Source organism: Adelges cooleyi, unplaced genomic scaffold, assembly GCF_023614345.1.
Source record: "Adelges cooleyi isolate 19-005CV unplaced genomic scaffold, UGA_ACOO_1.1 ACOO_flye_CR_arks_rails_tigmint_CR_PRNA_41, whole genome shotgun sequence".
Classification (NCBI taxonomy): domain Eukaryota; kingdom Metazoa; phylum Arthropoda; class Insecta; order Hemiptera; family Adelgidae; genus Adelges; species Adelges cooleyi.
In genome coordinates this window covers 2,132,450-2,159,889 of record NW_026096090.1, presented here as the reverse complement: position 1 = coordinate 2,159,889, position 27,440 = coordinate 2,132,450, and the positions used below count along the sequence as shown (strand labels likewise).

Genomic DNA, 27,440 nt, shown 5'->3' with positions numbered 1-27,440 from the left:
AATACTACACTTCAGCTTATACACAGGGCTAAAGTTTTATTTTTCGTTCGGCAAATGATATTATTGTTAAATTGTTGAAATTTAAATTTTATAAGGAATGTCAAAATATTAATATATGATAACCTCCTTTACCAATAGATAAAAAAAATTGCTGGACCTATAGCCCTCTTCGATAAAATACCTAGATGGTTAGATACTGTAATTATTTCTTTAACCTTTTTGTTTAAGTTTAGTTTGCGCAAAATCTTATATTTTTTAGCTGAAACTATAATGTACCTGTATTTAAGTATGAACACAAAAGTAACTAATAACTAATAAGCATAATCGCAAATCCCAGTGCTTAGCACTCATTACTTTTTCGTTTCTTCATTTTGATTTTTCTGTTTATATTATTGATAAAGGACTAAACTTAATTTAATGTGATCTATTTAACATAAGTCATTCATTTTTTCAAGAAAATAATTGAGTGTTTATAGTTTTTTTTTCTTAAATATTTTGATTTGTTATTATTTAATATAATAAAGCTACTAGCTATCAGAGCGCTATCAACTATCAGTTTAAATGGTAACGTATGTATATTTAATTACTTTTTTAAAAGAAGAATAATTTGCTAACCAATTTTAATGGTCAATAATCAGTTTTAAATGATTACTTTTAAAGTTTGAAGTTTAGGACGGGAAGAAGAGTGGAGTGTAGTATTATTTTTATCTCCACGTATTATTAGTCGCACTCAACTTCTGCCATCATTTTTAAATTTTAAAAGTAATCTAACCTAACCAGTCAAATTTTTCAGCAAATTATTTTTCTTTTAAAAAGTTAATTAAATATAATATATGTTACTATTTAAGTTTCAAAAGTTGGTAGCGCTTTGGAAATTACCTAAAAGAGTAAATATTTGGTCATTTATTTATGTTGTACAATAACATAAAAACTACAAAATTGCAACTATTTTTCAAAAAAATGAGTGTCTTTTTTTAATAAATCATCCTGTATATACATATTATGTTAACAAATTAGGTTAATTTATTAATAACCAACCTATCAGTTCTTTTTTAATGCTAATCGTTTATTTTAAATAATTAAGTAACTATATGAATTATTTCAGTATGATTAAATGTTGAATATAAGAATAATACTTCTTATTACTTCAGTGATTCGTTAGACACAGATTATTGAATGAAAACTTTAATATATTAAAACAAAAGTCCAAAGTGAATTATTCCAAAACAATTGTAATTATAATACATATATTCATCAAATTAAATACAAAATTTAAAGTAAAATATATATTGAAAGATTAGAATAACAATACTAAAAATAAAAGCTTAAGTGCTGTTCAATAAATATAATATATAAATAAATAAAAAAATCATAAAAAAAGAAGGAAAGAAAAAAGAATTTAAAGTGTCCATTATTTCGGACTTTATGAGATCCAATTATAAAAATTATTTACAATAAAGAGTAAAAAATTTGATATCCAATTATTATCCTTATAATAGTCTTTATGGATGACTGAGACATTCATTGTATAAAAGGGGTTAGAACTTAGGTATAGCTAGCACTGGCCACTGTGTACGCTACATGCCCTTTCAACATAGAATGTCTCAGTTATTGAGTTCCTAAAATAATATAATTTGTTTTTTTATCGCATAGAGTTTTAAATAAACTCTGGTATCTACATAGTAGTATTTTGTAATCAACTAAAAATAATTAATTGCTTTATCTTACAATTAAATTTCTAAAATAGTATAAATTTATAAAAAATATATAAATAGATAACAAATATCAACTGTGATGATTGTATCAAAATAACAATAGGCTAACAATATAATATATTTGGTGTATCAAGGCCTTCGGTGACACTATTTTTATAAGGATATAATAGTTGGGTAGTTTATTTAAAGACTTGAGCAAGGGAAATTTTGACCATGCCAATAAATGAATGGACTATCTACTACCTAATAATAGTTAAAATTTAAAAACTGTATTGACTTCGTTTATGGCCTAATTAAAAATTACTGTTTATGTATAAATGTCCCATTACAATGAAAAATAGTTAAAGATCTTATTAGTAGTTTTTTTTATTGTTATTTAAAAAGTTTTATGGTATACACTTATCTGACATATTTTGTACTCCACTTCAGCTGTAATAAAAATTTAGTAATGACTAAAAATACTTAATAATATAAAGAACACATAGAATTAGTAGATACCAAAATGAATTAGTAAACTCCAGATAATATTAAAGTATCAGCACATAAATTAGTATGATCAAAATGTTTCCCTGTTCAATTTTTAAATACCTTCTTTTATATCCTCTAACAAGATGTCCTACCGAAGTGAAAAATACTTTTCATTTAAAATTATGACCTGTCATGACTTACGGCCTTTTTTGGCAGTAGTTTTGCGTTTTTTCCTAAGTCTTGTTGCCGTAGTTGTAGTACTATTTTTGGAATTTGATTTGTTACTTTTAGATTTCATTTGAATTTGATTTCCAGATTGTGATTGTACAGATAATGAAAGTTGTGCATTTGAGTTTTTTTTTTGTGTTCCTAAATGTTGTTGTACTAAATCAGCTAATATGCCTTTCTGAGCCAACATTGTTAAAAATGTGCAAATAAACTGATCATAATTATGAGTTCGTCTACAATCATCTATTTTATATTTATTGCGTTTTTCATTTTCTTCACGTAATATACCTGTAAAGTATAATTATTACTTATAAAATAATTATATACTATGCATTAAGAGGATTGGAAACAGTATATTTTTAAGTGGTTATATTGTGGACCATTGTTTATGGCTGGATAACGTTCTGGTCAATATTCTCAGTTTACTCTTTAACTATATATTTTTTTTTCTGAATTGGACGATTATTTATAAGAAAAAAAAAATTATAAGATGTTTGCAAGAATTTATAATTCTATAAATTATCTTGTATACATATAAATTAATAAGTTTTAAGTCGATGTTTGACAAAAAAAAATTGGAAAATAATTTTCTAAATGAGATGCCAAAGAGTTAAGGCTGTCTTCAGATTCATAGATCAAATTATTATGCCGGGTTTACACCAAGCCGACAAAACAGCAACAAATTGAATTTTTAAATTTAGCAACAAATTAGAAACAGCAACAAAATGGAGACATTCTGTTTACATTAAAAAAACAACAAAATGGAAACAGAGACAGCGACAGAGAGAATATGTAACCGCTTTTAATACGCATTAATAATGAAGTATTAAAATATGCATTTATATATGGATCGATTATATTTTATGATATAACACCAATATATATTTATAATACCAGACAGATGTTGCCGAAAACAGAAACATAACATAAACCTTTTCATGTTTACCGCTTTCGAGGAGACACAAAAATGTCTCCAAAAACACACACATTGTGTCGCGAGATTGGATAATGTTGTGGAATTGTTTTCATTTTGTCTCCTATTTGTCAGAAAACAGAAAGTTGTTGTTTTGTCGACTTGCTGTAAATCCAGCATTATTTCGATAAATATAATGGAAAAAAAAACAGACATTTTTTGCCCTAAAATTAGACCGTTTCCAATCTCCTTACAATAAATACATAATCCACAATTTTATTTTTACCTTCACTCATACTTATTTCTAGTTCTAAATTTTTAGCCAAGGCCAATAAATCTTTAGGAGCAAATGTATGGTTAGCCTTCATAACACATTCTGATGTTTGATTACTTTCTAGTTCTTTGTCTTTAGAATGACTGGATGGAGTTTCCCAACCTCGTGGCATAGCTCCTGCTTCTAAGCAAACATTTTTTATGTCTTTTTGATCTCCTTCACCTTCAAGGCCGCTGTTAGATGATTGAACTCGTATTACCACAATATTACTAGATTCTGGACATGTCTAAAATTATAAATTGATAAGAAGTAAGTTAAAAAAGAGAAAAATAAAATAAAACAAATAAATATATTACTTTTTCATCATTAAAATCTTTTGAAGTACTAGGAATAGGAGAAACATCTTTTTTAACACATTTACTTGGAGATAAATCATTTTCACTGCTTTTTCGTTTTTTTCCATAGTCATCAACAAGTACAAGCTGTTGCAATGCTTCCAAGACAATCTGTCTATTTGTCTTAAGCATGTTTAATTTGTGTGTTATAGCTATTCGCTTGTCTGGGACTACGGCCATTAAATTAAACCTTATATCACTATAGTCAGCAGCAGCACCTAAACGGTCACTTATTACTCGTCTAAATTTTTCAGTCCAATCTTCTCCTTCAGCCCAAGGTCCATGATCCATAGGATAAGGTTTGAGACCATCTAACTCGTATAAGTGACCATTAATAGGTACATAACTAACAAAATGATATGCTTCACCAGTAAATCGTCCAGTTGTTAGGCCTGGTGTTTTGTCCATACGTGGTCTACTTTTTGGCATAGCGTGAGAATTATGAGCTCGTGCTAATTCGGGTGTATTACCAATAGCCCATCCTTTATTTTCAGGATCCATTAGTCTTGTATGTTCTTTGAGTCGTCCTAATGTCTCTCCGAGGTGAATATCTGAGCAATTGAGTAACACCGATAATAAGGCGTGAGTAGCGCAACTGTTTGGTATCATTTGCTGGGCAAAAAATAAACTATTAACAGCTTCATCGTCTTTAACAAATATATCTGTTTGATCAACAACTTTTCTGCGACTACGACGCTCTTCAATCCATCGAAATAAGAATATGAAACCATAAACTGGACCATCCATGAAAGGTTTTTGAAGGTCATAAATTTCTTCCAACTGGACGCCTTTTACACCAAAGTCTTCTAATAACAATGTAAATAAACCTGGATCACTTTCTAGTTCCAGCCAACCTTGAATTAGCCTATGCAAATCCACAGGCATTTTAGAAAATTTAACATAACATAACAATTTGAATTTTGGATTTAATACAATTTGTTATCATTCAATACTGCAGTTATGATCAATTCACTATTGTTTCATACCTCCATGAAATGTTGAAATGAGGTTAGGGTCATATAATTTTTTTCTTTTGATTATCGAAAAATGTACAGTTCGGTATTTCATAATTTTTCATCATCCCCAGGTCCCAGACCTCAATTCCTAACGGACTTTTAATATGAATATTGATACCGTTTTTTTTTTACTATTACAATTTAAATTAAGGAAGTTTCGTGCATAAAAAGCACTCTTTAATGAACGTTTATTTGTCAAAATGATATCTAAAAACTATCTTGATTGTTTTACAGCTATATTAATAACTGCAACAGTAGTTAATGCCCAAAAGGGTAAGCATAATTCAAAATTATTTTTAATTGTTTATTATATTGTACAAAGATATTTTTAGAACTAATTATAATTAAAATATTAAGTATATTATTTGCTTATTTATATACATTATATACTTTTTTTAAATATTTATGATTAATATAGGTCTGATATACGAAATTAATATTGGAGAAACAAGAAAATGTACAATCAATGAGAGAAAATATCCATTACCCCCAATTTATTGTTACCCAGGAAATGATAAAACAATAGTCAATGTTTTTCAAAGCATTACAGTAAGAAACAAGAAATGTTGGATAGAAAGTAGTGAATTGTTCTAATTATATTGCTTTTCAGGTTAATTTAACAATTAACAATACAGAGGAGTTTTTAATTTACCAGGATACTAATGCTCAGCTATTACAGGAAAAAATGCGTATTGATGAAAGTGTTTTATCTCTAAACAAAATAATTTCATTTTTTTGGAGGGTAAAAGATTTCAAACTAGATCCATTTCAACCAACTTGTTTTAGTATTAAAACAAATGCTGATTTTGTAATAAGTATTTCTTCTGATGGTATGGGAAAATACAATTTTATCATATTAAGTAACAATAATTGCTAAAATTTAATATGTTTCATTATAGCATTAGATACTAGGCGACTAGCTATGTTCATAATCGGATTATACTTATTTGCATATTCAGCAAGACTTAGCTACAATTCATTGTTTTACTATTTATGTGGCATTACAATTGGTGTGTGTGCCTCTTTTCTTGTTGTCATATTTTTTATTAGTCGTTTTATACCCAAAGTGAGTGTTTTAAAATCAATCTTTATTAAAATATGTGTAGTAAAAATATATTTAAATTTATTTTAGAAAAAAACTATGTTGGGATTCCTCGGAGCTAGTTGTACTTTAGGTTTGTATGGTTTACAGATTTTAGTAGAAAATCTGAATGTCGTACTGTTTATGTACTACAAATATGTAATTGGGTATGTAGTATTTTCGGCATTTGTTAGCTTCGTAGTTTGCTACAGATATGGTCCAGTGACAAACCAAAGGTCTATAGATTTAATTAGATGGACATTACAGGTAATTTTACAAATGAATGTTTCATATTTATAATGTGATGCTAACTGGAATTAATACAATTACCTTAATATGTTACACATATGATTACAGGGGTCTGGTTTAGCAATGATTACAACTTGCAGTTACCACTTAGAAGCTATGGTCTTGGTTGACATAATAAGTATTATTATCTATTACAACATAATACATTTTCCTGCAAAGTTATTTGGCAAGAGTCGTCTAAAACCACGATTACTGTCTGATGATGAATACATTCAGCAAGGATTGACTGAAACACCCAAAGCTCTAGAAGAATTACGCCAGTATTGTAGGAGTCCAGGCTGTGATCCTTGGAAAGTTATGAGTAAACTGCGTAACCCTAAAATGTAAGATGTCATAGAACCGGTTAAATATTTTACTTCATTGTTTGATATTTTTTGAAAAATGTTAGGTTTGCCGAATTTATGGAGACTTCAGCACATATAAGTGACAAAGCAGTTATAGAACATGAAAATGAAAATAGAGACGGGTCAGAAAGTGAAACTGATGACGATTCTTCTATTGAAGGCATAGAAAAAATTGAAACTAGTGACAGTGAAATGGAATAAACACTACTTGATTTTTATTTAGTCAGTCTCGAGTTAGAGCGGTTATAAAACAAGTTACTATTTTTAGTATTAAGTATTTGTACAAATGTGAAAACAATTTTTATTTATAATTTTTTATTTGTTTAGCTATTATTTAATTTATAATTATATTGGCTAATAATATTAGTGTAAGGACTGCTTTTAACTCATTGCTCATTATATACATAGATATCAATGTTTATTTGTATATTTTTCAAATTACATTTTTTAAGTATTATTTTGTTAAAAAAAATATGAGTGATAATTTCAAATTGTCAAATCAGACATTTTCCAAACTAAATGAATCTGATGTTTATAACAATATTTTGACAGAAGATGAAGGTGATGGTGAAAAAGTTGAGCATGGGACAAAGCAAGAAAAAAAATATAGTTTTGTTGTAGAAGATTTTTATGGCAATATTAAAGTAAAGTTAAGTAAGTTATGTAAACACTTTTTTTTTATAATTCAAACAATATATTACTAGGATCAAAATGGTCAAAATATTGATATAATCAAGTATTCATTAACAAATGAACATGGCGTTTTAATAGAAATAATCAATTATGGCGCTACTATGATATCGTGTTGGTTACCAAATGTTTTAGGAGAATCGGATGATGTTTTATTAGGGTTTGATACTCTTGATGGTATGACTATAGAATATTATAAATTTCCATTTTACTAAAATGTTTCCAAATTTTAAATAGAGTATAGAAAAAAGAATGCTCATTTCATCGGTGGAACTATAGGTAGAGTAACAGATTACATTACAGATGGAAAATTTAATTATAAAGGAAACACGGCTAAATTAACAAAAAATTGTGGCTGTCATCATTATAATGGTGGTGAAAATGGTTTTGACAAGGTTGTTTGGCATGGCCATATCTCTGACGATAAGTTAGTGCTAACATATTCTAGTCCTGAAGGTGAAGAAGGATATCCCGGAATATTGCATAGTCGCATAACCTATCAACTAACGTGTAAAAATGAATTAGTCATAGATTATGTGGCATTATCGTCAAAGCCTACACCATTGAACTTATCTTCTAATATTTTTTTCAACTTGGCTGGTCATGTAATAAAAAAAAAAATATATATATATTAGTAGTTTATTCAACATAAAATATTAAAATGAATGTAATAATAGGACGCAGGCGAGTCTGAAATTATGAATCATTCATTAATGGTCAATGCAGACGAATATATAGTAATCAAGTTGCCAGATCGAAGACCTGTTGGTATACTTAAAGATGTGAGACAAACGTGTCTTGATTTACGTGTGCCTAGATTGTTGAAAAAAGCTTTTAGCCATATTCCTGGTGTTGGGTATAACCATACATTCAAATTATTTAAGGGCAAAGAAAAAAAGGCATTTAATCTAGCAGCCAGGTATAATATTTTTTTTTAGTATTTATTATTATCTATTTATTATTAAAAACAAATTTTAAACAGCTTAGTGCATAAATCATCTGGCCGCACACTAGACGTTTATACAGACATGCCATGTATTCATATAAATACTGCACAGGATTTTCCAGATTATGGGAATATAATGATAAAAGATGAAAAAGTAACGAAAGTTACAGATTTAATTAGTCCTAATGCAATGTTTGGGGAAAGCGGAAGCGAGCAACATTCAGAAACTGCTGAAGATTTGTCCATCTATAGTCTTGAACAATTAGTACCAGAGGACATGGAGGAGGGAAATTCATTGCAAATACCAACAACGGCATATCAAAACAACAAAGTTAAAAAAACTAACCCAATAATTGGCAAATCTAAAACAATATATAATAGACTTTCGGGTATATCTATACGACCTCAATTGTATCCAGATGCTGTCACTCATGTTAGTTAATATGTTATTACTTTTGTCAAATAACACATTACACATATTATATAGTTTTAATTACTAATGTTTCAGAAAGACTTTGTCAACATTATACTAGAACCTTCAAATTTCTATAGCCAAAGAGTCATTTATAAGTTTGGGTTGATTACAAATGAATGAACAAATTGTACTTATTTAACTCCGTTGGTAACAAAATATATATTGTATAAAATAAAAAAATGAACAGTTTATCACAACAACTTTTTGGTAAAAAAAAGTACATTCTAAAAAATGATAAGAAAAATTATTCCGTTTTAATATGTAATATAAACCTTTTGTAATATATTATTACAAAAATAATAGTTTAATTGTGTTTTGATCGGTAAACTTTTGCGAGGAATTTAAATGTAGATATTTCTTCAAACAACCAAATAGATATTGTCAACACAAACATAATGCCGCCATTTAAAACGTGAATAATTTTATTATTTTCATAATATTTTTCCTGTAATTAAAGAATTGGAATTATGTTACATTTATGTTTTTAAGTAAAAATTCAATTATAAAATTTACCTCAGAATATAATGTTAAAATGGTTGAAAGTATTAAGCATACAATGAATGACTTTTTGGGCAACAGCCCATTAAGTGGTTTGAAATTGGTATCTTTGTATTGGAATAAAATATATCGTCCACTATAAAAAAGAAAAACATATTTTACAAAAGCGAAATAATTTATATTTATTCGTAGGGCAAGCGAAACAATAATAAGTTTATATATGACATTTCATGCTATTTTGATAAATTTGTTTGTAAATTATAAAATGTATCAAAATAATGTGAAATAACCTGTATTTATTTTTACTCTTAATATACTTAATAATAATATCTGAAACTAAGATCTACAAAAACCACAATCACAGAGTAAGAGAAAAAAAACATTTTAATTCAAATTTATTTTATTGTTAATCGGATTTGTTAAATAATTATCTTATTAAAACATTTGAAAAAAGTGTTATTTAATACAACTTTTTTAAAATAAAACATAAATTAATTTTTCATTTGATAAGATAAATCAAAGTAATTATTTAAAAAAAATGTACTGTACCATTGTATAATTCTAAAAGTAAAATTGAAACAATTAGCCAGAATGAATCCTACTCCACCCAGAAACCAAGACAACAAAAACGATATAAATAAAAATATCACAGACAACATGACCATTTCAATATTATACCTAAAAAAATGAAAAAAATGAACAGATTATGTTATAATCTATTATTCATAAAAACAACATAGGTACTTATTTAATTCTGTGACATTCATTGTAGCAGCAGCATAACATTCTGTAATTCCATTCACAGCCAAAAATAAAATGGCCAAACAATGCAACTTCAGTAAAATAGGTCCTATGCCAAGGGCTAAACTTGACCCACCATATAAAAACAAAGCAAGTTTTGCATATGCTTGGCCAAATGATAATGCTACTAGACCAACTGAGCTATTAATTCGTAATAGACATTCTAAAACACTAGTTGCTTCTTTTACTTTATTGGAATCCTATACAAAATGTATTTAAATTATACTATAATAATTATAGCTTTTTATAAATTATGCTTACTTGCTCTATCTGTTTTTTAATTGGAATATCTCTGTGAACAAGTTGACTAAAATAGAAATATGAAGCAGCCTCAACGGGTTTAAATAAAAATCTAGCAGCTAATGAGCCCAAATTATTCACAATATCATATACGCCTTGTTGATCAAACTTTAAAGTATTAAAAAATGTCATGACATAACGTTCTCCATCGGTAAGAAGCTGTTTCATTAAACCCTGTTTCATGAAACTCCAAAGCAACATAACTAATGGTATATCTAAACACTCAGACCATTTCTAAAAACCAAATACATAATATAGTAATTACAATGACCGTTTTAGTAATACTTTACTTTATTAGAGATATTTGGGAAAAAATCCCACATAGACTTGAATGGAAAATCTTTATTCTGATGTTTTATATAATACCAAAAGTATACATAAAACGATATTGTATACGCAAAAACTGAAGCAAGTTGCGCTAAAGAAAAAGCCAAAACAGAATTTTGACCGCTCCAAGACAATACCAATGTTGTATAAACTATCGTTCGTACCATAATATTAATAATTTCCAACACAACCTAAAAATAAAATAAATTAATGTATACATTCACATGATGTTCTTAAATATAAGGTTAGAATTAAAAGTACATTGTTTACGATATTAAATGGATTATGATATTAACCTGTAGTTTAACAAACAAAAATGATTGTGCTATTATGTATAACTGTTCGCAGCATAATTCCATGACACAGCTAATGAGTATCGCCCAAACTCCAAAATTGTAATAAATAGTAACAGACGAACTTGGCTGTTCCAATATGTTTAACCAAATATAACCAAACAACCCGCAAATTGCAACGCATAGTGATACTCTGTAAAGTTAAACTTATTAGTTACTACCCATTAAATATTTAACCAGGTGTTCACATACGCCAGCCAGATGAGATTGACGACCTTTGGCCAGTTATGGTTTATTGTATCTGTTAAACAGGCCCTTCGAAAAGCTTCTCGGCTGAGAAACAATACTGTGGACTCTAGCAATAACAATCGAACATTAGTAACACCGACTTCATCTTGGGAGACATATCGTAACACATGCGCATTTAAAATAAATGTTTGACATCGGAACGCTATCTAAAAATGATTAAAATATAAATATTACAGTTTAAGTAATAAAAATATAGATGTATATTTTACTGACTTGTAGAAGTATATTAAGAGATGCATTTTCAATGCTGCTCTTCAAGAAGTTTTTAGCCATTTTTAAAATATTATTCTTGACATAATTTTTTTTTAAAATTAAAAACCGAAATATTTTATAATAATACTATGTACCTAATTGACAATTGGCAATAATTGTTGTAATATAATAAACATATTTCAGTGAAAATTCAAGGTTACCCCTCTTAATTGTTTATACCTAAATTTGATTGTTTGCAATCACAGTTATCAACCATTTACAGTTGAGCTTTTCACTTTTGGTGTTTTTTATTATTCTGAGTTCTGACTTCTGCGTTTATTAGTCGTTAAAAATTGACGAAAAGTGATAAGTGATAACTGAAGTCCAAACAAAACCATCGTGATTTTGATAAGAATAACCGTTCCGCAGTTTTGTCCAAAAGGCACAGACCACATCAGCTGTAGAGACTATTTAGAGTGTAGACTGTAGAATAACATACTGTTTATACTTTATATCGACTATCTATAGGTTAGGTACAGCCTGACAGCGCTGTACTTTTTTACTTTTACAGTTTAGTGTTTACTGTTCTTATTTCATATTCTAGTAAAAAAAAAAACAACATTGAAGTGACCCACACACTACGCTCTCTATAATATTAATAATACATATTTGTAGTACAAATAAGTTATAACTTTTAATTTCATATACTATATGTATGTTACAACAGATAGGTATTTTATATTTAAAAATTCAAGATCATTATTTTGGATATTTGGTATTATAGAGCATCAAAATAGTAAAATAATAATACAAATGGCTTGGGAAACTGTGACCGTTGTTAAGCTCTCTATGTAATTAATGACCAGAATAAATACCTAAACTAGGCGTACCTAAAGATCAATTTTAGGTAGTGCTGGATAAGTATAACCTCACAATGCGGGGCGGGGGGGGGCACTGTTATAACGCTACCCAAATTCGTACTTCGCATATTACACATAATTCAAATTTAACATTTTAGAAATTGATGAAAATATAACAATTTATTTTAAATTTATAATAAGTGAAGGTAATGCGGGGTTATCGGGCGGTAATCGTCATGCTCAGGGCGTATGCACAGCAATTGCCTGAGAAAAGTAAAAAAGTAAGTAGGTATGCTAGGTCAATTCTGATTGCAAAACTTCTAAACCTAAAACCCAGTAAAATTAAAAAAAAAATTATAACTTTTGAGTAATTGCGTTTTGAAACAAAATATTATGAAAAATTTAATACTAACGAAATTATTTCACTTTTTTAAAAATCAAAATAAATAATGATTTTGTTTTTATTGAAGTTATTATAACTTTAAGTAAAGTAAAGTAAGTTCGACCGACAAATCTGACTACTATCTATCGTTTCCAGTGTAAAAAAAAAATATTTTGAAAAAGTCAACCGGTAACTAACTGCATTCTTTAAAGCAAATTTATCAAGAATCGTCTCATAATCTATAATTTTAGTATTTGTCTCTTTTGATAGAAAGTCAGAATAGATTTGTAAATCTGCTTTGTAACAATTTAGTTGCAACCAGTTCTTATTTAGGCACATTGATGAAAAATATCTTTCACAAGTTGCAGATGTTATAGCCATATAGTACCTTTAGTTAGGTAAAGCTAGCTACTTGTAATAATTTGAAGCCACTGAGTAAACCTTAGAATTGCAATGTTGTTTAAGATCTTCAAAAAAGTATTTAGTAAGTAAGCAGTTTTCCAATACAACCATTTCAACTTTTAAGCAAGTGTATGAAACATATCCTGAAAGTAAAAAAAATACCCCTATAAACAATTTCCGACTTCTTAACATCATATAGGTAAAGAGTATGCGATAGGTACAATATTAGCAATTATTTTGTACATTATCAATTGCATTAAAACTTTCAAAATAAAAATAAAAATTTTTACAAATCTGTATATAATGTTTAATAAATGTATGTAAGAATTTGGGGTGTTAATTTGTAGTTAGGGGATGCTAAGTAGGTATAGGGGTACTTAGGTGGGCCTATGAGTTTATCTGTATATTATAGAAAATAGGTAGATATCCATATAAATAAAGTAAAGAAACCTAGGTAACAATTAACATAAATAATACCGAATACATTTTTAACATCTTACTACATCATTTTTTTACCTTAATTCTTGATTGTCTTCAATGAAATAATATAAAAGATAAGGTAAATTATTGTTCCTATAGGCTATATGAACTAGGGTTGGGCCTATCCGGATATTCGGATACGGATATCCGAAATCCGGATAGTTAAAAATTATCCGGATAGTTTCGGATATTCATTTCATTTTTATAAGACAAATATACCATAATAATATACAGTGTTTTTAAACATACCGAATAATAAAATAATGATACCTAATTAAATTTTACTATCACATGAATGATTTTTAGATATATCCGTGTTAGTGGTTGTTAACCGACTATTCGGACTCTTTGCAAAGTCCATCCTCAGGGTTGTCACGACTGTTCCGCTGCCGGTTAATAACCACTGACACGGATATATCTGAAAATCATCCATGTGATATTTCAATCCGTGAAAGTTTCAAAAAATACATAAATTTGAGTACTCAAAAAAATATATTCGGCTGGTTAAAAATTAAATGAATATCCGAAACTATCCGGATAATTTTTTAACTATTCGGATAGTTTTGGTTCTACGGATAATTGAAATATTATTTGATATCCGAAATTATCCGGATTTCGGATTCCGTATCCGAATTATCCGGATATCAAATAATCCGGATACCCGCAAAATCCGAATATTAGTCCCAACCCTAATATGAACATATATTATAGAAATTATATATATTAATATAATAATGAATAATTTATAATATGTTGATATTGATGCCCTACATATTGTGTGATCGGGTTCCCACAAAAGTAGCGGTAATGTGTAACTATTTAGCTGCACTACGGATTCAAAGCATATATACTAGATAAAAGTTGATTGGTTAATAAATATAAAGCCTTTATACATAAGTATGAATGACTGTCTACCGAGATTATTCAACACTCTTAATTAGGTTGCCACTTCACACTGACAGTTTTGTCTTATTCAGTCAGCTTATTTTATTTTAACAATAGTTCTACATTGAAACGATCGGTTTACTTATCGTGTTCAAACAATTAAAAATGTTTTGGTTTTTTCTTAACAAATTCCGTAAAAATAAAGCGTTGAAGTCTACCAAGAAAGATGATTCGGCAGTGATTAACGATGCTAAATATTCTATTGAACAACTTTTATTAAAGCTAGACGAACTAAAATTTTACGAAAATAATATTCCTGGCGTTTTGTCTATACCGGAAAAAAGTTTTGATATGATGTCAGTTACTGATCCTTATGGTGATTTTTCGGGATCATTGTTTAACGAAAGTGATGAAGAAGATGAACCAATCAAAGTAAAAGAATCATCAGGTAGTACGATTATCGAGGTAAATGGTACGAAAGGGCTTAAGGATAGCATTTCAATAATAAACACCAATTATAAGAAAACTATAACAAACAAAATGAAAACATTACAATGTCCGTTTACGTGGCACTTAGACCCAAGCAAATGGAATCTCGATTTTCTATCTCGCATTAAAAATAAATATGGCTTTTATAATATGGATATCGAGTCATTGGATTTCTCAGTGGAAAAGTAATATTATTGCATATTGAACTTTGAAGTAACCCGTTTTTCTAGGATTAACATTTAATGACATTTTGTTCTAGGTTCGTCAGTAATCTTATAGTTGGTTGTGTTTTGTTTAAAACAGACGAACCGGAGAAATCGTATAATACAATTATAAATATTTGGAAATGGTTGGATAAAATAGATGACGCATGTGATTCATTTTATCTTAGTATTAGAACCGGATTAAAACACATTGTTATGTCTACGCTAACTTTTATACATTACACATCACATCAAACTATTGAATGTCAACGGGTAAGTTAATTTAAAATTTGTCATTGTTATTCATGTTACATTCGTTAATCTTGTACAAAATGAAATTTATTAATACAAATTATGTTTTGTACACAACATAAAATAAATAAATATTAGTAATTTCATAAAATTAAAATGTTACATTTTACAATAAATTTGTAGTGGATATACCAAATATGTACTATAAATGTATATAACAATATAGTAACATTATTTCACTAAACAATCAATAAAAAAATGTTTTAATTTAGTTTATGTAATAAAATATTTGGTATCAAAAACAAATAAGATAACCCATTTAAAACATCTAAAAAAACACTTGACAGTTATTTGAATTACGAACATATTACACATCGTTTTGGTTGCACAATTAAACAAAAACGTTTTCCGCGTAAAATATATGACTCAAATTTAAGTGTATTAAAGTTGTGTAGTTTTTGAACATTATTATATTTTTAACTTCTAATATTATTTTTTTTGAGTATCAACCAATCGACATTGTAAGTGTATAGTTGATGAAAATAATTAATTGTTTGTAATGATAAACCAGTAATCAAATTACAGACAGACTTAAAACTACCAAGAAATATGACGTGAATAATATCTTAATAGTCAATACGTTGTATTAGTTTAAGCGCTTAAACTTCAATAATATTTATAACATAAATTATAATTTTTCTCAATAAAAAATATTTCAAGTTAATGTTCCGAAAAATAATCGAAAGCCTTACATTTATATATCGCGTACTGCCTAAGCAATGAAACTTTGACTTGGAAGTGTATATTATATTATACTATGTATGTCATTATGTACTTAGTACTATTTTGCTCCATTAAAGTTGTGTACAATTATTTTGTAGCTGTTCCAAATGACTACACCATTTAACAATTTATGTAAGAAGTCACGAGCGGCAGTTTTTTGTATGCGTGCTGCAGTTTGTATAGAATACGGTGGTAAGGAAATAGAAAAAGCTATCGAATGCGCAAAAATAGCATGTGAATTAGACCCTGACACCGCGTACTGGCATTATATTCTTTCGTTGGCAATGAGTGCTCAAAGACAATTTTTACACACCAACAAGTCGTGTCCTACAGAAGCAGAGTTTAACGCCATACAATATGCAATTATACTGCTGGGAAACGAACAAAATCCATATTTTAATTTTCATAGGATGAACCTAATGAAAACTAAAATACATTACTACCACAATCTTCACGCTGACAGACTGGAAGAAGAATTAGCGGTGAAAATAAAGAAAGATTATCAACACGTCGCAGAATTGATCAGGCAATTTGGCTTTTTAACAATATCAGAACAATTCAAAATATTAGGTTTTTTTTAATTATGTTACTCTTGATACTGTGCATTTCAGAACGATTGTGGACATGCAACCTAAAGATCCCCATTTATTCGTAAGATGTGCACAATCTTTAATGACGTTGCCTATGGTGATTTGTGATACCTACTCGGCAAAGGATATTTTATTGAAAGCGCTAGACGTTTCCCGTAACGATCGGACTGTAATTAGAGCGATTGAAAAAAGTATTCGTATTTACAACAAAATGGTAAAAATTGCACTTTTTTACATTTTTCATTATTAGCTGTCTACTTAAAATCTAATGTAATGGCAAGTAATAATTTGATTATGTATAGAGTAAAATACAGGAACCGGCAATGGACAATTTGTCGTCTGAAATCGATATAATTCAAATCGAGAACGACGAAGAACGCAAATTACAAATTCGCTTAAATTCGGTTGTTGAAAAACATAACAATGGCCGAGATCCCATCGTTGATTTAGTTAAGTTGGTGGATGAATGCGACGAAGATAATAAATGGGAACTATTGGCTCAAATTTGTTCATACACGATACTATGGAAAGGTCCCAGTTTTCTGCGAACTAGCGTAGAGCAATTTATGATGTTAATTAAAAAAGAAGATAATGCCAATAGCGATATTGTCACGGTAAGTCTCTAATATATTATATATATATATATGAAGTGTCTAATATATTTGTTATACTAGGAATAAACCAAGTGTCTAAAATATTTTAATAATTATTTTGTAAAAACATAGACATAGAGACATAGAGTGTTAAATTGTATTGGTTTTTATACATATATTTTTTATATAAGTATAGTATGCCGTTAATTTTTATCATTTTATTAATGTAAATTTTGAAACTAACAGTTACCAATACAAACATTTTTAACACTCTATATGTCTATGTTTTTACATAATAGTTATTATATATTAAAAAGTGTCACAAAACAAATATTAAGATATTGTGTTTTATATAACTATGGTTTGAGAATACTTGTAAGTTTTCACAAAAATAAAATTGAATGACAGCATTGAATACATATTATATGGCCGTCAAAAAAACAGCCAATACTTGTGTCGATTATTTTCTAGGGTCATTGTTCCATATTTTCAAAAGATACTAGCGTGACGTTCAATTTGGCGGAGTTATTGTGTAATGAAATTAAATTAGTAGTTTTATCTGGTGGTGCTGCGGACCCAAAAGATACTCAGTACCTACTTGATCAGTTAACCACCATCATGGAGGTCTGTAGAATAAAATCGAAAGAAGCTGATCCGACTATGCGATCTAGACTTTTGACTAAGATAAGACAAGTGGAGGAGGATATGAAACCAGAACCAAATGGTCATCGTCAAAATCATCATAAGCGCAGAAATAAGAAAAGCCAGAGTCGTCGAAGAAAATGGGTGTACAAAAAACCCAATACAATTTTGTCCAAAAGAAAAAAACATTTAAATAACTCCAGTATATGTACTCAATAAAAAAAAACTGCATAAAAACTATAAATTATTTGTACTGTTTTAGCTTCAACTTGGAACTGAACACAAATATGTTCTTTCTTTTTATCAAATCGATTATAACAATATTACTATTGTAGAACTATTACTATTTGTAACATATCTATGTTATGTTTAAAATATATATTATACCGATTAAGTGTTTAGATATTTGTTCGTCAAGCATAGTGTAATTATTTTTATGGGTCAAGTAATATGTATTTATATATATATATATGTATAAGTACAGTCGTTGTTGTGTTATAAAATGTTATTTCAACAAGTTTACAAGGCTTTTTATAGGTTTAGGTCTTAGGACATACATTTTATTTAAACTTTGGTATTCAAAAACCGAGTACAGACTTATGGTTGCTCTTCTACCATCTAAGTAGGTATAAGATAGGGCTCATCTCTTTATACATTGTAATAAATAAATAAATATTATGTTGGTTTCAGTCACATGCCGGCCACTCAGTGGCCACTCGGTGGACGCAAATGTAGCCAGATACCAAAAAATCATGTTACATATCAATTTAACAAGATTTTTTCTCCCGATTTTAAATCTGGCATTATTTTTTTTGTAAAACAATTTTTTAATGAGATACGAGTTCTATTTTAAATAATTTTAAAATTAAAAAAAAATTGAATACCATTTATTGTACACATAGAGTATCCTGAATGTCTCAGTTGAAGCTTAGTAGAACTTTACATTACACCCTGTATATATTACAATATATTCCTTGGCGAACTGGCGGACCATAAAAAAATGGTATAAACAAAATAATACATTTTTAAAGAATAACGATATACTTGTGATTTTATTAAGGTATTATCCCTTATACCATACAACATTTCCGAGAAATAAATCATCACATATAAAAATGGTAATTAAATATTAAAACATAGAAAATTGAATGTAAAAAAATATATATTTTTATATATTATAATATGTAAAATGTTTATTAGATGCATTATAGCTGTGTAGGTATATGATTTTATAAAATATTTTAGGTATACATTCACTTTATTTACATTAAAGTAGTTAAAAATGTTTAATAGGAAATTATGTTGTTCGATAAATATTATCAAGATTAGTCTTGTTAATTAACGTAATACTTAAAAACTAAATAATAGTAAAATGATATTTTTCAGCATTGTCGGATAATGCACTTCGTATAATACATGTAGCATAGTTACGAGGAAGATACATAGTTCAAAGGATTGCGAAATAAACAAATACTTATCATATGATTAAATTCCTAACAAATTGTTTTTTAGCTTGAAAAGCTGATTTTGTTTTTTTTTTTTAGTAGTAAAAATGTTTATTGTTCGCGGTTTTTGGTAACATCGAACGGCGTGATAAGGTTAACCGCGGTCCGCGATCGCAGTTAATAAATAAATCCGAATTCGTAAAATTTGTTAATATGTGTGATATTAATTATTAACAAAAACTAGAATGTATAAATATACTAATACAAAAGAGTTGAGAAAATCAAGTGCACCGACAGATGCCTACTGAATATTTTAGGTATTGTTACGAGTAAATAATAATATATCACCCTCATTCATCATTCTTAACAATTGACCAGAGCAAACGAACTGAGTAAAATGGTATAACTAAATATTACTCGACTACATCTAAATACTACGACCAGTTTTCGTCGATTGATAACAACAAATAAAACATTTTACAACGAAATGTTTAGATTTGGATACAATACTTGAAAAAATGTATAAAGCGAAGATTACAATTAATATTAACGTGAAGTGTGCAAGTGTGTTAAAATGAAAAAGGTTTAACGGCTTGTGGAGTGTTGTGGAACCGCCGGTAGAACGTTTGGACATAAGTGAACACACATTTCCAATCGGGTTTTCGCATGACCACCATGTCTTCTACATCCAATAAAGGTGCTATACCGGCTTCATCCCTGTAAAAATAAAATAATTATTTTTAACCAAGTGACATTTAAAAAAAACACAAGTTTCCAAACGTGCTTTTAACGTGTAATTGTTTTATAACTTTTCCTTGTTTTTTAAAAGAGATATTGAAAAAAATAATCAATGTCGGCCGTAAGAGAACATTATAAATATGATTTTTTTTGTTGCTCCCTTGTAAAACTTTTTACATATTACTTATACAGTTTTCTAAAAAAGAAAAAAGAAAACAATATTTTTTGTTATCACCGTAGAGTTGTTTTTAAATATTAATATTTATAAAATATTTTTAAATTCCAGGCTCACTATGCCTGTAGTCCACAGATAACAAAATGCAGCTATGTTTTGTAATTAATTGTATTTTTACGAAGCAAAAGTTGTTATTTTTTTAATTAATTTGCTTTTAAAACATTTTCAAGTAGTTTTTTATTTAACGTAAAATTAGAACAATAGGTAGTTCATAAATATTGTTCTTCTTAAATTTTACTTACTCAGCAACTTTGAAAGCTAGTTCGAAATTTTCTTTTCGTTTTTCCGGTGTTAGTTTTTCATAGTCGAATGCGTCTGGGTAAAAATGATGGATGAGGGCACAGAACGCGAGACCGTCGCTCCAGCTTGTTGAAAAGTTGGTTATTTGGATGTTCTGTGTCAAATAATCATTAATTGTATTAAATTGCTGCATTAAATATTTTCCAATACACAAACCACACAAAATGATTTACTTAAAATCTACAATACAATTATAAACACACACGCATAATTTAATTGATCTAAAAAAAAAAAAAAAATACATGTGTTTTAATGTATAGCCAAATGTTAAAATTGTATTTCCAATACACAGTTACAATTTTGTATCGTTAAAAATGGTTAAATGCAGTCAAGTTATGCAGATTTTCAAACGTATATAATAATATGTGTGTTAAAATACAAGAAGCCAGTATATATTATGTGTCATGCATTTTAAAAATGTTTGTTAGACAAAAACAAAAAGTACCTTATAATCCTTGGTCTGAGCCTTAACCCAGCTGAGTAGGCGATCTTTGATTGATGAAGCGCTCCGCGCCAGAGCGGGATCGGTGAATTTATAGCAAGGACGCGATTGTGAGCTATAAGCAAAATGCCCCGTATTTATGTTACCATCATTATTGTTATGGACATTCATTCAAGCAATACATGCCAAAGTTAACAATTAAGATTGTATTATAAATTATGATTATTAATAAAATAATCATTTTAACAAGTTTGTATAGAAATGTATTCCAGAGTTCATTAGGCAAATAACATAAATGGTATTTAACCAAAAAAATGACATATGCGCGCTCATATAGCTTCTAAATTTGAAAATTTTTTTTAATACTAGCTTTTTAAAAAAATTTGTTATGAATTATGATATTTACATATACATGCATATTATTATGTTTATCGAAAAGGACATAGGTAAGTCGAAATTATATATTTTTTAACGGTTTATTGGTATTTTGTACTATTATTATTGTTTTAATTAAAATAATACAAGAACCTTGTGTAGAGTAAAACGTTCCTAGCTTATTATAGGCTGTTCAAATTAACAACAAATTCAATAGAAAAAAATTCCATTAAATACTTATATATTCCACTTATAAATGTTTATGTTAAAAGTATTGAGGAATAAAAATAAATAATACATTTTTATAAATAATAAAATCTTAAATTTTCTATTGGTCAAGTTTTTTTGTACTTTTTTTAATACCTTCTCAATTTTCTTAAGTTTTCTTTTCAGTTCCTTATTACTTATATTAAAGGCTATAACCGTATTAAATTTGCAATCGTTAAAATATCCATAATTATTTATTTTTAAAATTACCATCCAACAACCAGAACCATATTAGAGAAATATAACCAAGAATGTAAAGCTAAGTTCATTATTATGTAACAGTATTTTTATATGACCGAATGGACATACACTATCATTACATTTATTCCTTTGTTAGTGTTGGAAACTGTAATAATAATAATAATTATAAATGGATAGTTTGTTTGAAGAATGTGTTCATAAGATAGAAATTATATGTTTTTATGAGTTACTCACTTTGGAGCTGAGTTCTGGCGTTCCAGTTGCTGAAACTTGGCAAATGGCGAAGCACTCACACTATTAGCTGCAAATAACAAATGATGATTTATATTATGATTTGTAAAAAACAAAACTACTCAATTATTAATTAGACTTACCTTTAGCAAGACGGTTACTAGAAGATGTTGTCCTAGTATGCACTGTATAATATATAAAATAATAAAACATTAAAGCTTAATTTGTAAAAAAAATTAACAAAAACGTTATGATAAGTACCTTCGGTTTTTACATATGAGCCATTTTCGGTCTTATTAGTCACTGTCGTTGATTTTGACTCGGTAGTTTCTAGAACAAAAATAATCATTATTATTTTTGAGTGCCAAAAAAAATGTTTAAGTCACACAATAATTAATATACAGTGCAAATAATACTCAACTAAAAATAATTGTTATCTAAGTGATTACAAAAACTAACAACATATTATTTAAATAGGATAAAATACAAAAAAACGCGGTTTTACTACCACTCAAAAACTAAGGGTAAGTAAGTAGGTTATATATATTTTTAAATGCATGCGCATTCGTATAAAGCAAACTGAGGTCTAAAATAAAACTAATGTTTTAAAAAAATCGAGCGAGCGGATTGAACGGTACCTAATATATAGGTTTGTAAATTTGTCGAGAGGCGTTATGGTATAGCACACAGGACAACAAAATAAAAATAGATATATGCGAATATTATTTTATCATATACTTAAAAACGTCCACACGCACACGAATTACAAGATAGGCACACAAGAACGTACTTTTGTGTTGAACGCAGTGCATAGATACGAAGAAAGTAAAGATGCAGAATATGAATACAGACATTCTTCGGTTTTTTATAATATTATCCACTCGCTCCTCGGACACTCTCAAAATGCAGTGCGTAATAATAGTTATACAATATTAGATATAGAACAAAATAGTTTAAAAGTAGTAACACGGTCATGTGAAAAAGAAAAAATATTATATGCAAAATTAACTGGTGCTCAAATGGTAAGTGTGACATGTATACATAGAAAGATAAATAAAAACTAAATGCAAATATCACGAAAAAAAAAAAAACTATGAGTTATCGTCTAGCATAATAGTGGGGCTATTTGGCTTTAGTGGATTCTTTGAAGAGACTCTCGAAAGTATCTTCGACTTTGTCGATATCGTCATTGAGCTTGACTAAATTTGGGGATACACTCGGCTGTTTAACGTTTTCAACCGGTGGTCGCAAGTGTTGACGAACAATATTCTGTTTGCGCGCAATCTGCTCTTTGGGCAAATAACCCTCGTACGGTGCCATGTTTCTGGCCACCGGTTCGGGGTGCGGTCGCACAGCTTTGGTCTGGCCCATGATTATTTGATGCCAGGACTCGGATTTCTGTAAAACCGAAGGCATGCGCACCGGAGAAGAAGTCGGGGACCTCTGTTGCAACACCAGTCTAGGGCTCCTGGTCGGTGGTTTGGGCGCCTGCTGCGCCACCGGATGAATCGACCGGGGGCTGCTTTTGCTCTTGACAATGTTGGCGGTTTGCGGGCTGCCCATGACCCGACTGACCACCAGAGGTTGGGGAACGTCAAAGTCACCCGAAGGACTGTCGGGGCAGCTGGTCAAGTCCGACATGGGCGACGCAGGGTTCCACGGGTGTCTGCCGTCGTCGGCGTGTTTGTCGGCCACGCTTAAGAACGGTCTATGCGCTGTGGTCACCGCACTGTTGTAAAGCGGCAAGTGCCTGGGCGGATGAACCGGTCTTGGCGGCTCGACGACGGGAGGAGGGACTATAATAGGTTTCTGAACGACCGGTTTGAACGGCGACTTGAGAGCGTGAGAGAAGCTTTTCTCGCCCGTCCATACAGGTTTGAACGAAGTCGCTTTTTTTGATCTATAGGCGATACTGTCGTCGGACGGACACTTACACACGTCGTGCCAGAAAGTTTTGGCGTAGTTCGTTTTGGGCGAGTTGTTAATGGCAGTAGCGCACTTTTCGAACGTGTTCTTGATGCGTCCGAAACGGTTGCCCCAGTTACCTTGTAGTTTGCCCTGAAGCGGGTTGAACGCCGTATCGCTTTCTTTGGTCTGTTGCAACAGGGACAGATATTTCTTGTCGCTGGCGGTTTTGGGTGTGAAAGGCGGTATTCCACTAGTGTTGGACGGCGGTTTGTTCGAATAGTTACTGTATTCATCGCCAGACGATTGGTCGTCAGCCGGATTCGGTCCTCGTTTTAACTTGGTACGTTTGCCTTGCCTGACGTACGACTTGCGACCATGATCGCTGGACGCGATTAGGAGTAACCGTTGAGCCGAAGACACGGACCGGTCGTCTTCAGATCCGCTTTCTGACGAATCTACGGAAGAATCTCTCAGATCGATCGCCAAAGGTTGTCTATTGTCGGTCACGTGCTCGACAACCGCGTGATGCAACGGCGGACAGGTGAACGAGTTGTTCTGCAACGATTGTTTCGACGGTTCCGGTATGTATTCTTCCGAGAAATTGTTGCGTTTAGGCGGAGGAGGTACAAATTTAACCGGCCTAAACGCTTTGGGGGCGGAAACGTCGTAGCTCCTGGGCGTGCAACGAGCGGACACTGGAGACGCTGGCTTCTTTTCGGCGGGAACCGTATTGTCGACGAAGCCGTTTTCTTCCAGCCATCGCCGGGCGTCTTGCAACTCTTCGGACGAAACGCCCACAGTGTGCCTGTCTTGTCGAGCCTGCCGTTTGTTCCAACACTTTCTGGGAGGAGGCGTCGGCTTGTTTTCCGCCGGTAGTTTCAGACTGGTTTGCAGTTTTGTCAGCAGCTCGACCACCGAAGACCGCCTAATCGGATCGAGAGCCGGCAGTGCGCTTTCCAAGTTAGCCAAAGCCCCTTGGACTTGTACCAATATCTTTTGATTTAGTTCTTCCCCCGATTCCGTGCCCGAGTCGTCGACCACAGTCGTGTTAGGTTTTATATTTAAATGACACATTGGCTTAAACTCACCGTTTTTTTCATTGCTGGCGGCACTATCTGTATTAGCTGCCATGGCAACCACATCAGCACACGCTGGAACGATTAAAAATACCCAATTATGAATCGGTGCAATCTTTATTGCAGATGTATCAATTTTTATTTTGTAATGGGTAACGTACACAACATTTTATTCGTCGGTGAATCACAATGAAATGCACTTGGAAAGCGAGCGCGCGAGTTAACAGTTTTTGTGGGGATTTTAAGTGTCGTAATAACGTATTTTAGTAAAATAAAAACCGAACACCATATCAATTATCGAGAATGATAAATAAAAAAAATATGACGTGTAACACGATTTAAGACTTCAAAGTTTTATGCTCTGCACCGACAAGTTTATTTGTTGGCATTCGAACGTAGTCGATCGCGGCATTACTGAATATTGTAAGCAGATTCTTTGTGTGCGGCCACTAACCATAAAATAAAACCGCTTCATTGGGATATATACATAAACATTTTTAGATTTTAGAGTCGTGTATGTATTAATATGTTTATGAATTTCTTACAACGGCCATGCTAACAGACTAGTTATAACCGTTACTTAGTTTTATACGTTTCACATGTTTTTCAACAAAAATTATAATTATTTCGTAAATAAAGAACTATAATTTATCTTAAAAATAAACAAATTTTTGCAGTCGCCATTTACTAATTATTTTCTAAAAAAAAACTTTCATAATAAACTTACATATTTCTTGTCCTATTAAATTAATAGTTAATTGCAGTTATTTGGCCTGATAGCGAATTTTGTGACACATAATTACTGTACATTTGTAATATGACAGATTTAAAAAATATTGTTTTAAATTATTTATAAAATTAAGCTTAATAGCCAATATTTTTGTTACCAAGAGAAATATTATTGTAACCGAGTTGTAATTTGCTAAACTAACAATATTAATGTTACCTTTGTGTTCGGCCATGATTTGACGTAGCCTGGCTCGAATTTTCCTCCTTTGATCGTAGTCCGGGCAAGATTCCAACTGTACATTTATGAATTTAATTTAAAATTAATTTTCAGGATGATTAGAATTCACGCGATGATTATACTAACCAAAATTTGTAGTTGTTTTTCGTCCCAAATGTTTTCGAGCTCTTGTTCGGTCAAATTCGATCTGGTGGAAGGAGAACTCTGAGGTAAAAAAAACCAAATGCAATTAATATTGTCATGTCCGCAAATTTTGTACAAATAAGGCACAGTTTTTGTTTAAACGACCGGTCGGCTTTATGTCAACAGGTGTCAATCTAATTTAAGAACCTCGTGCATGATATACATAAATACAAATTTATGAATTCGCTTGTAAATAGTTGGCAACAAGTTTTATTTGCTGGGCCTCGGCCAAATATTGGCCTAATAATATTCATGGAACCGAAAAAATGAGCGTTTTCATGACGAGTTGATGAATATTAGATTATACAGCCTTATAAGCTGATCAAAATTAAATAAAATAATTGTATTTTAATAATCTTTTAAAGGTATAGCCAACATAACATGACCAACATACCTCCTAGTGGGTAGTCAATGAAAGTTATTGAAGAAAAAAAAACAAAATGTAGGTAAGCAGCTACGATTTCATACCGATAGCTATAGAAATTATGTAAGTAAGCAAGTAATGTGACTCGAGATGATTTTCAAATGAAAATATATTAATTAAAATCACAAAAACAACGGAAATGTTTACCTCGTTCCTGTATAGTACGATAAAGTATCACGTGCAACGAATTATAAGCGGTATTCGAAATATTACTGGTTATCAGACTTTTACTAAAATTACTATTAAAATATCACTGAAATTACAAAAAAAAATTAAGAGAAAAAAACCACAACTTTTTGTGAACGGCGGCGAACGGACACGATGTACACAGAAATAGTTGAGCTTGTAGCCAAGTATAAACTGAACTGCGTGGCCAAGTGAGCATTCGACGCTGAGAGAATCACTATGCTGACCAAAATAGGATTTGCCTTCAAAAATTATTTTCGTCATGAAACGCGCAAAGCTAAAATATATTGTCCAACGGGAGGGAAATTAACAATAGTCACTGTTATT

General features: G+C 30.2%; 6 protein-coding genes across 11 annotated transcripts in view; 3 read left to right on the top strand and 3 right to left on the bottom strand.

Moving 5' to 3' along the window:
- Positions 1–1,333: 1,333 nt before the first annotated feature.
- LOC126841975 (ubiquitin carboxyl-terminal hydrolase calypso) lies at positions 1,334–4,953 on the bottom strand. Its single transcript, XM_050578810.1, has 3 exons — positions 3,955–4,953; positions 3,611–3,884; positions 1,334–2,699 (listed from the first exon to the last, which is right to left on the bottom strand). Exons 1-3 carry the CDS (start codon positions 4,876–4,878, stop codon positions 2,374–2,376), a joined length of 1,524 nt encoding a protein of 507 aa, XP_050434767.1. The 5' UTR covers positions 4,879–4,953; the 3' UTR covers positions 1,334–2,373.
- An 84-nt stretch (positions 4,954–5,037) lies between these two features.
- Positions 5,038–7,115, top strand: LOC126841978 (nuclear envelope integral membrane protein 1). Its single transcript, XM_050578813.1, has 7 exons — positions 5,038–5,282; positions 5,428–5,558; positions 5,620–5,839; positions 5,909–6,075; positions 6,142–6,357; positions 6,448–6,722; positions 6,788–7,115. Exons 1-7 carry the CDS (start codon positions 5,210–5,212, stop codon positions 6,942–6,944), a joined length of 1,239 nt encoding a protein of 412 aa, XP_050434770.1. The 5' UTR covers positions 5,038–5,209; the 3' UTR covers positions 6,945–7,115.
- Positions 7,116–7,196: 81 nt separating this feature from the next.
- LOC126841976 (galactose mutarotase-like) lies at positions 7,197–9,100 on the top strand. Of its 2 annotated transcripts, none has more exons than XM_050578811.1 (6): positions 7,197–7,387; positions 7,448–7,610; positions 7,671–8,038; positions 8,111–8,352; positions 8,416–8,812; positions 8,888–9,100. In XM_050578811.1, exons 1-6 carry the CDS (start codon positions 7,217–7,219, stop codon positions 8,972–8,974), a joined length of 1,428 nt encoding a protein of 475 aa, XP_050434768.1. In that variant the 5' UTR covers positions 7,197–7,216; the 3' UTR covers positions 8,975–9,100. The 2 variants fall into 2 exon arrangements, with proteins under 2 accessions (XP_050434768.1, XP_050434769.1); XM_050578812.1 differs by having other exon boundaries at positions 7,197–7,397; positions 7,515–7,610.
- LOC126841974 (protein RFT1 homolog) lies at positions 9,021–12,034 on the bottom strand. The gene is made up of 10 exons (XM_050578809.1): positions 11,815–12,034; positions 11,596–11,729; positions 11,326–11,528; positions 11,077–11,266; positions 10,744–10,971; positions 10,415–10,687; positions 10,097–10,353; positions 9,902–10,030; positions 9,368–9,488; positions 9,021–9,299 (listed from the first exon to the last, which is right to left on the bottom strand). Exons 2-10 carry the CDS (start codon positions 11,653–11,655, stop codon positions 9,159–9,161), a joined length of 1,602 nt encoding a protein of 533 aa, XP_050434766.1. The 5' UTR covers positions 11,656–11,729; positions 11,815–12,034; the 3' UTR covers positions 9,021–9,158.
- A 2,599-nt stretch (positions 12,035–14,633) lies between these two features.
- Positions 14,634–18,502, top strand: LOC126841804 (uncharacterized). Its single transcript, XM_050578463.1, has 6 exons — positions 14,634–15,257; positions 15,332–15,548; positions 16,409–16,836; positions 16,922–17,114; positions 17,203–17,514; positions 17,965–18,502. Exons 1-6 carry the CDS (start codon positions 14,749–14,751, stop codon positions 18,352–18,354), a joined length of 2,049 nt encoding a protein of 682 aa, XP_050434420.1. The 5' UTR covers positions 14,634–14,748; the 3' UTR covers positions 18,355–18,502.
- A 777-nt stretch (positions 18,503–19,279) lies between these two features.
- The window catches only part of LOC126841972 (serine-rich adhesin for platelets), a 35,102-nt gene continuing 26,941 nt past the window's right edge, over positions 19,280–27,440 (bottom strand). For 3 of the 5 annotated variants that reach the window (XM_050578801.1, XM_050578805.1, XM_050578802.1), the window contains exons 13-21: positions 26,447–26,524; positions 26,300–26,375; positions 25,366–25,428; positions 22,631–22,699; positions 22,513–22,554; positions 22,373–22,439; positions 21,299–21,410; positions 20,796–20,947; positions 19,280–20,297 (exon numbers count right to left, since the gene is read on the bottom strand). In XM_050578801.1, coding sequence (XP_050434758.1) covers positions 20,150–20,297; positions 20,796–20,947; positions 21,299–21,410; positions 22,373–22,439; positions 22,513–22,554; positions 22,631–22,699; positions 25,366–25,428; positions 26,300–26,375; positions 26,447–26,524 — 807 coding nt within the window. In that variant the 3' untranslated portion in view covers positions 19,280–20,149. Of the gene's footprint in view, positions 20,298–20,795; positions 20,948–21,298; positions 21,411–22,372; positions 22,440–22,512; positions 22,555–22,630; positions 22,700–25,365; positions 25,429–26,299; positions 26,376–26,446; positions 26,525–27,440 lie in introns of those variants that run through there. The other 2 variants (XM_050578806.1, XM_050578807.1) reach the window with 2 other exon arrangements.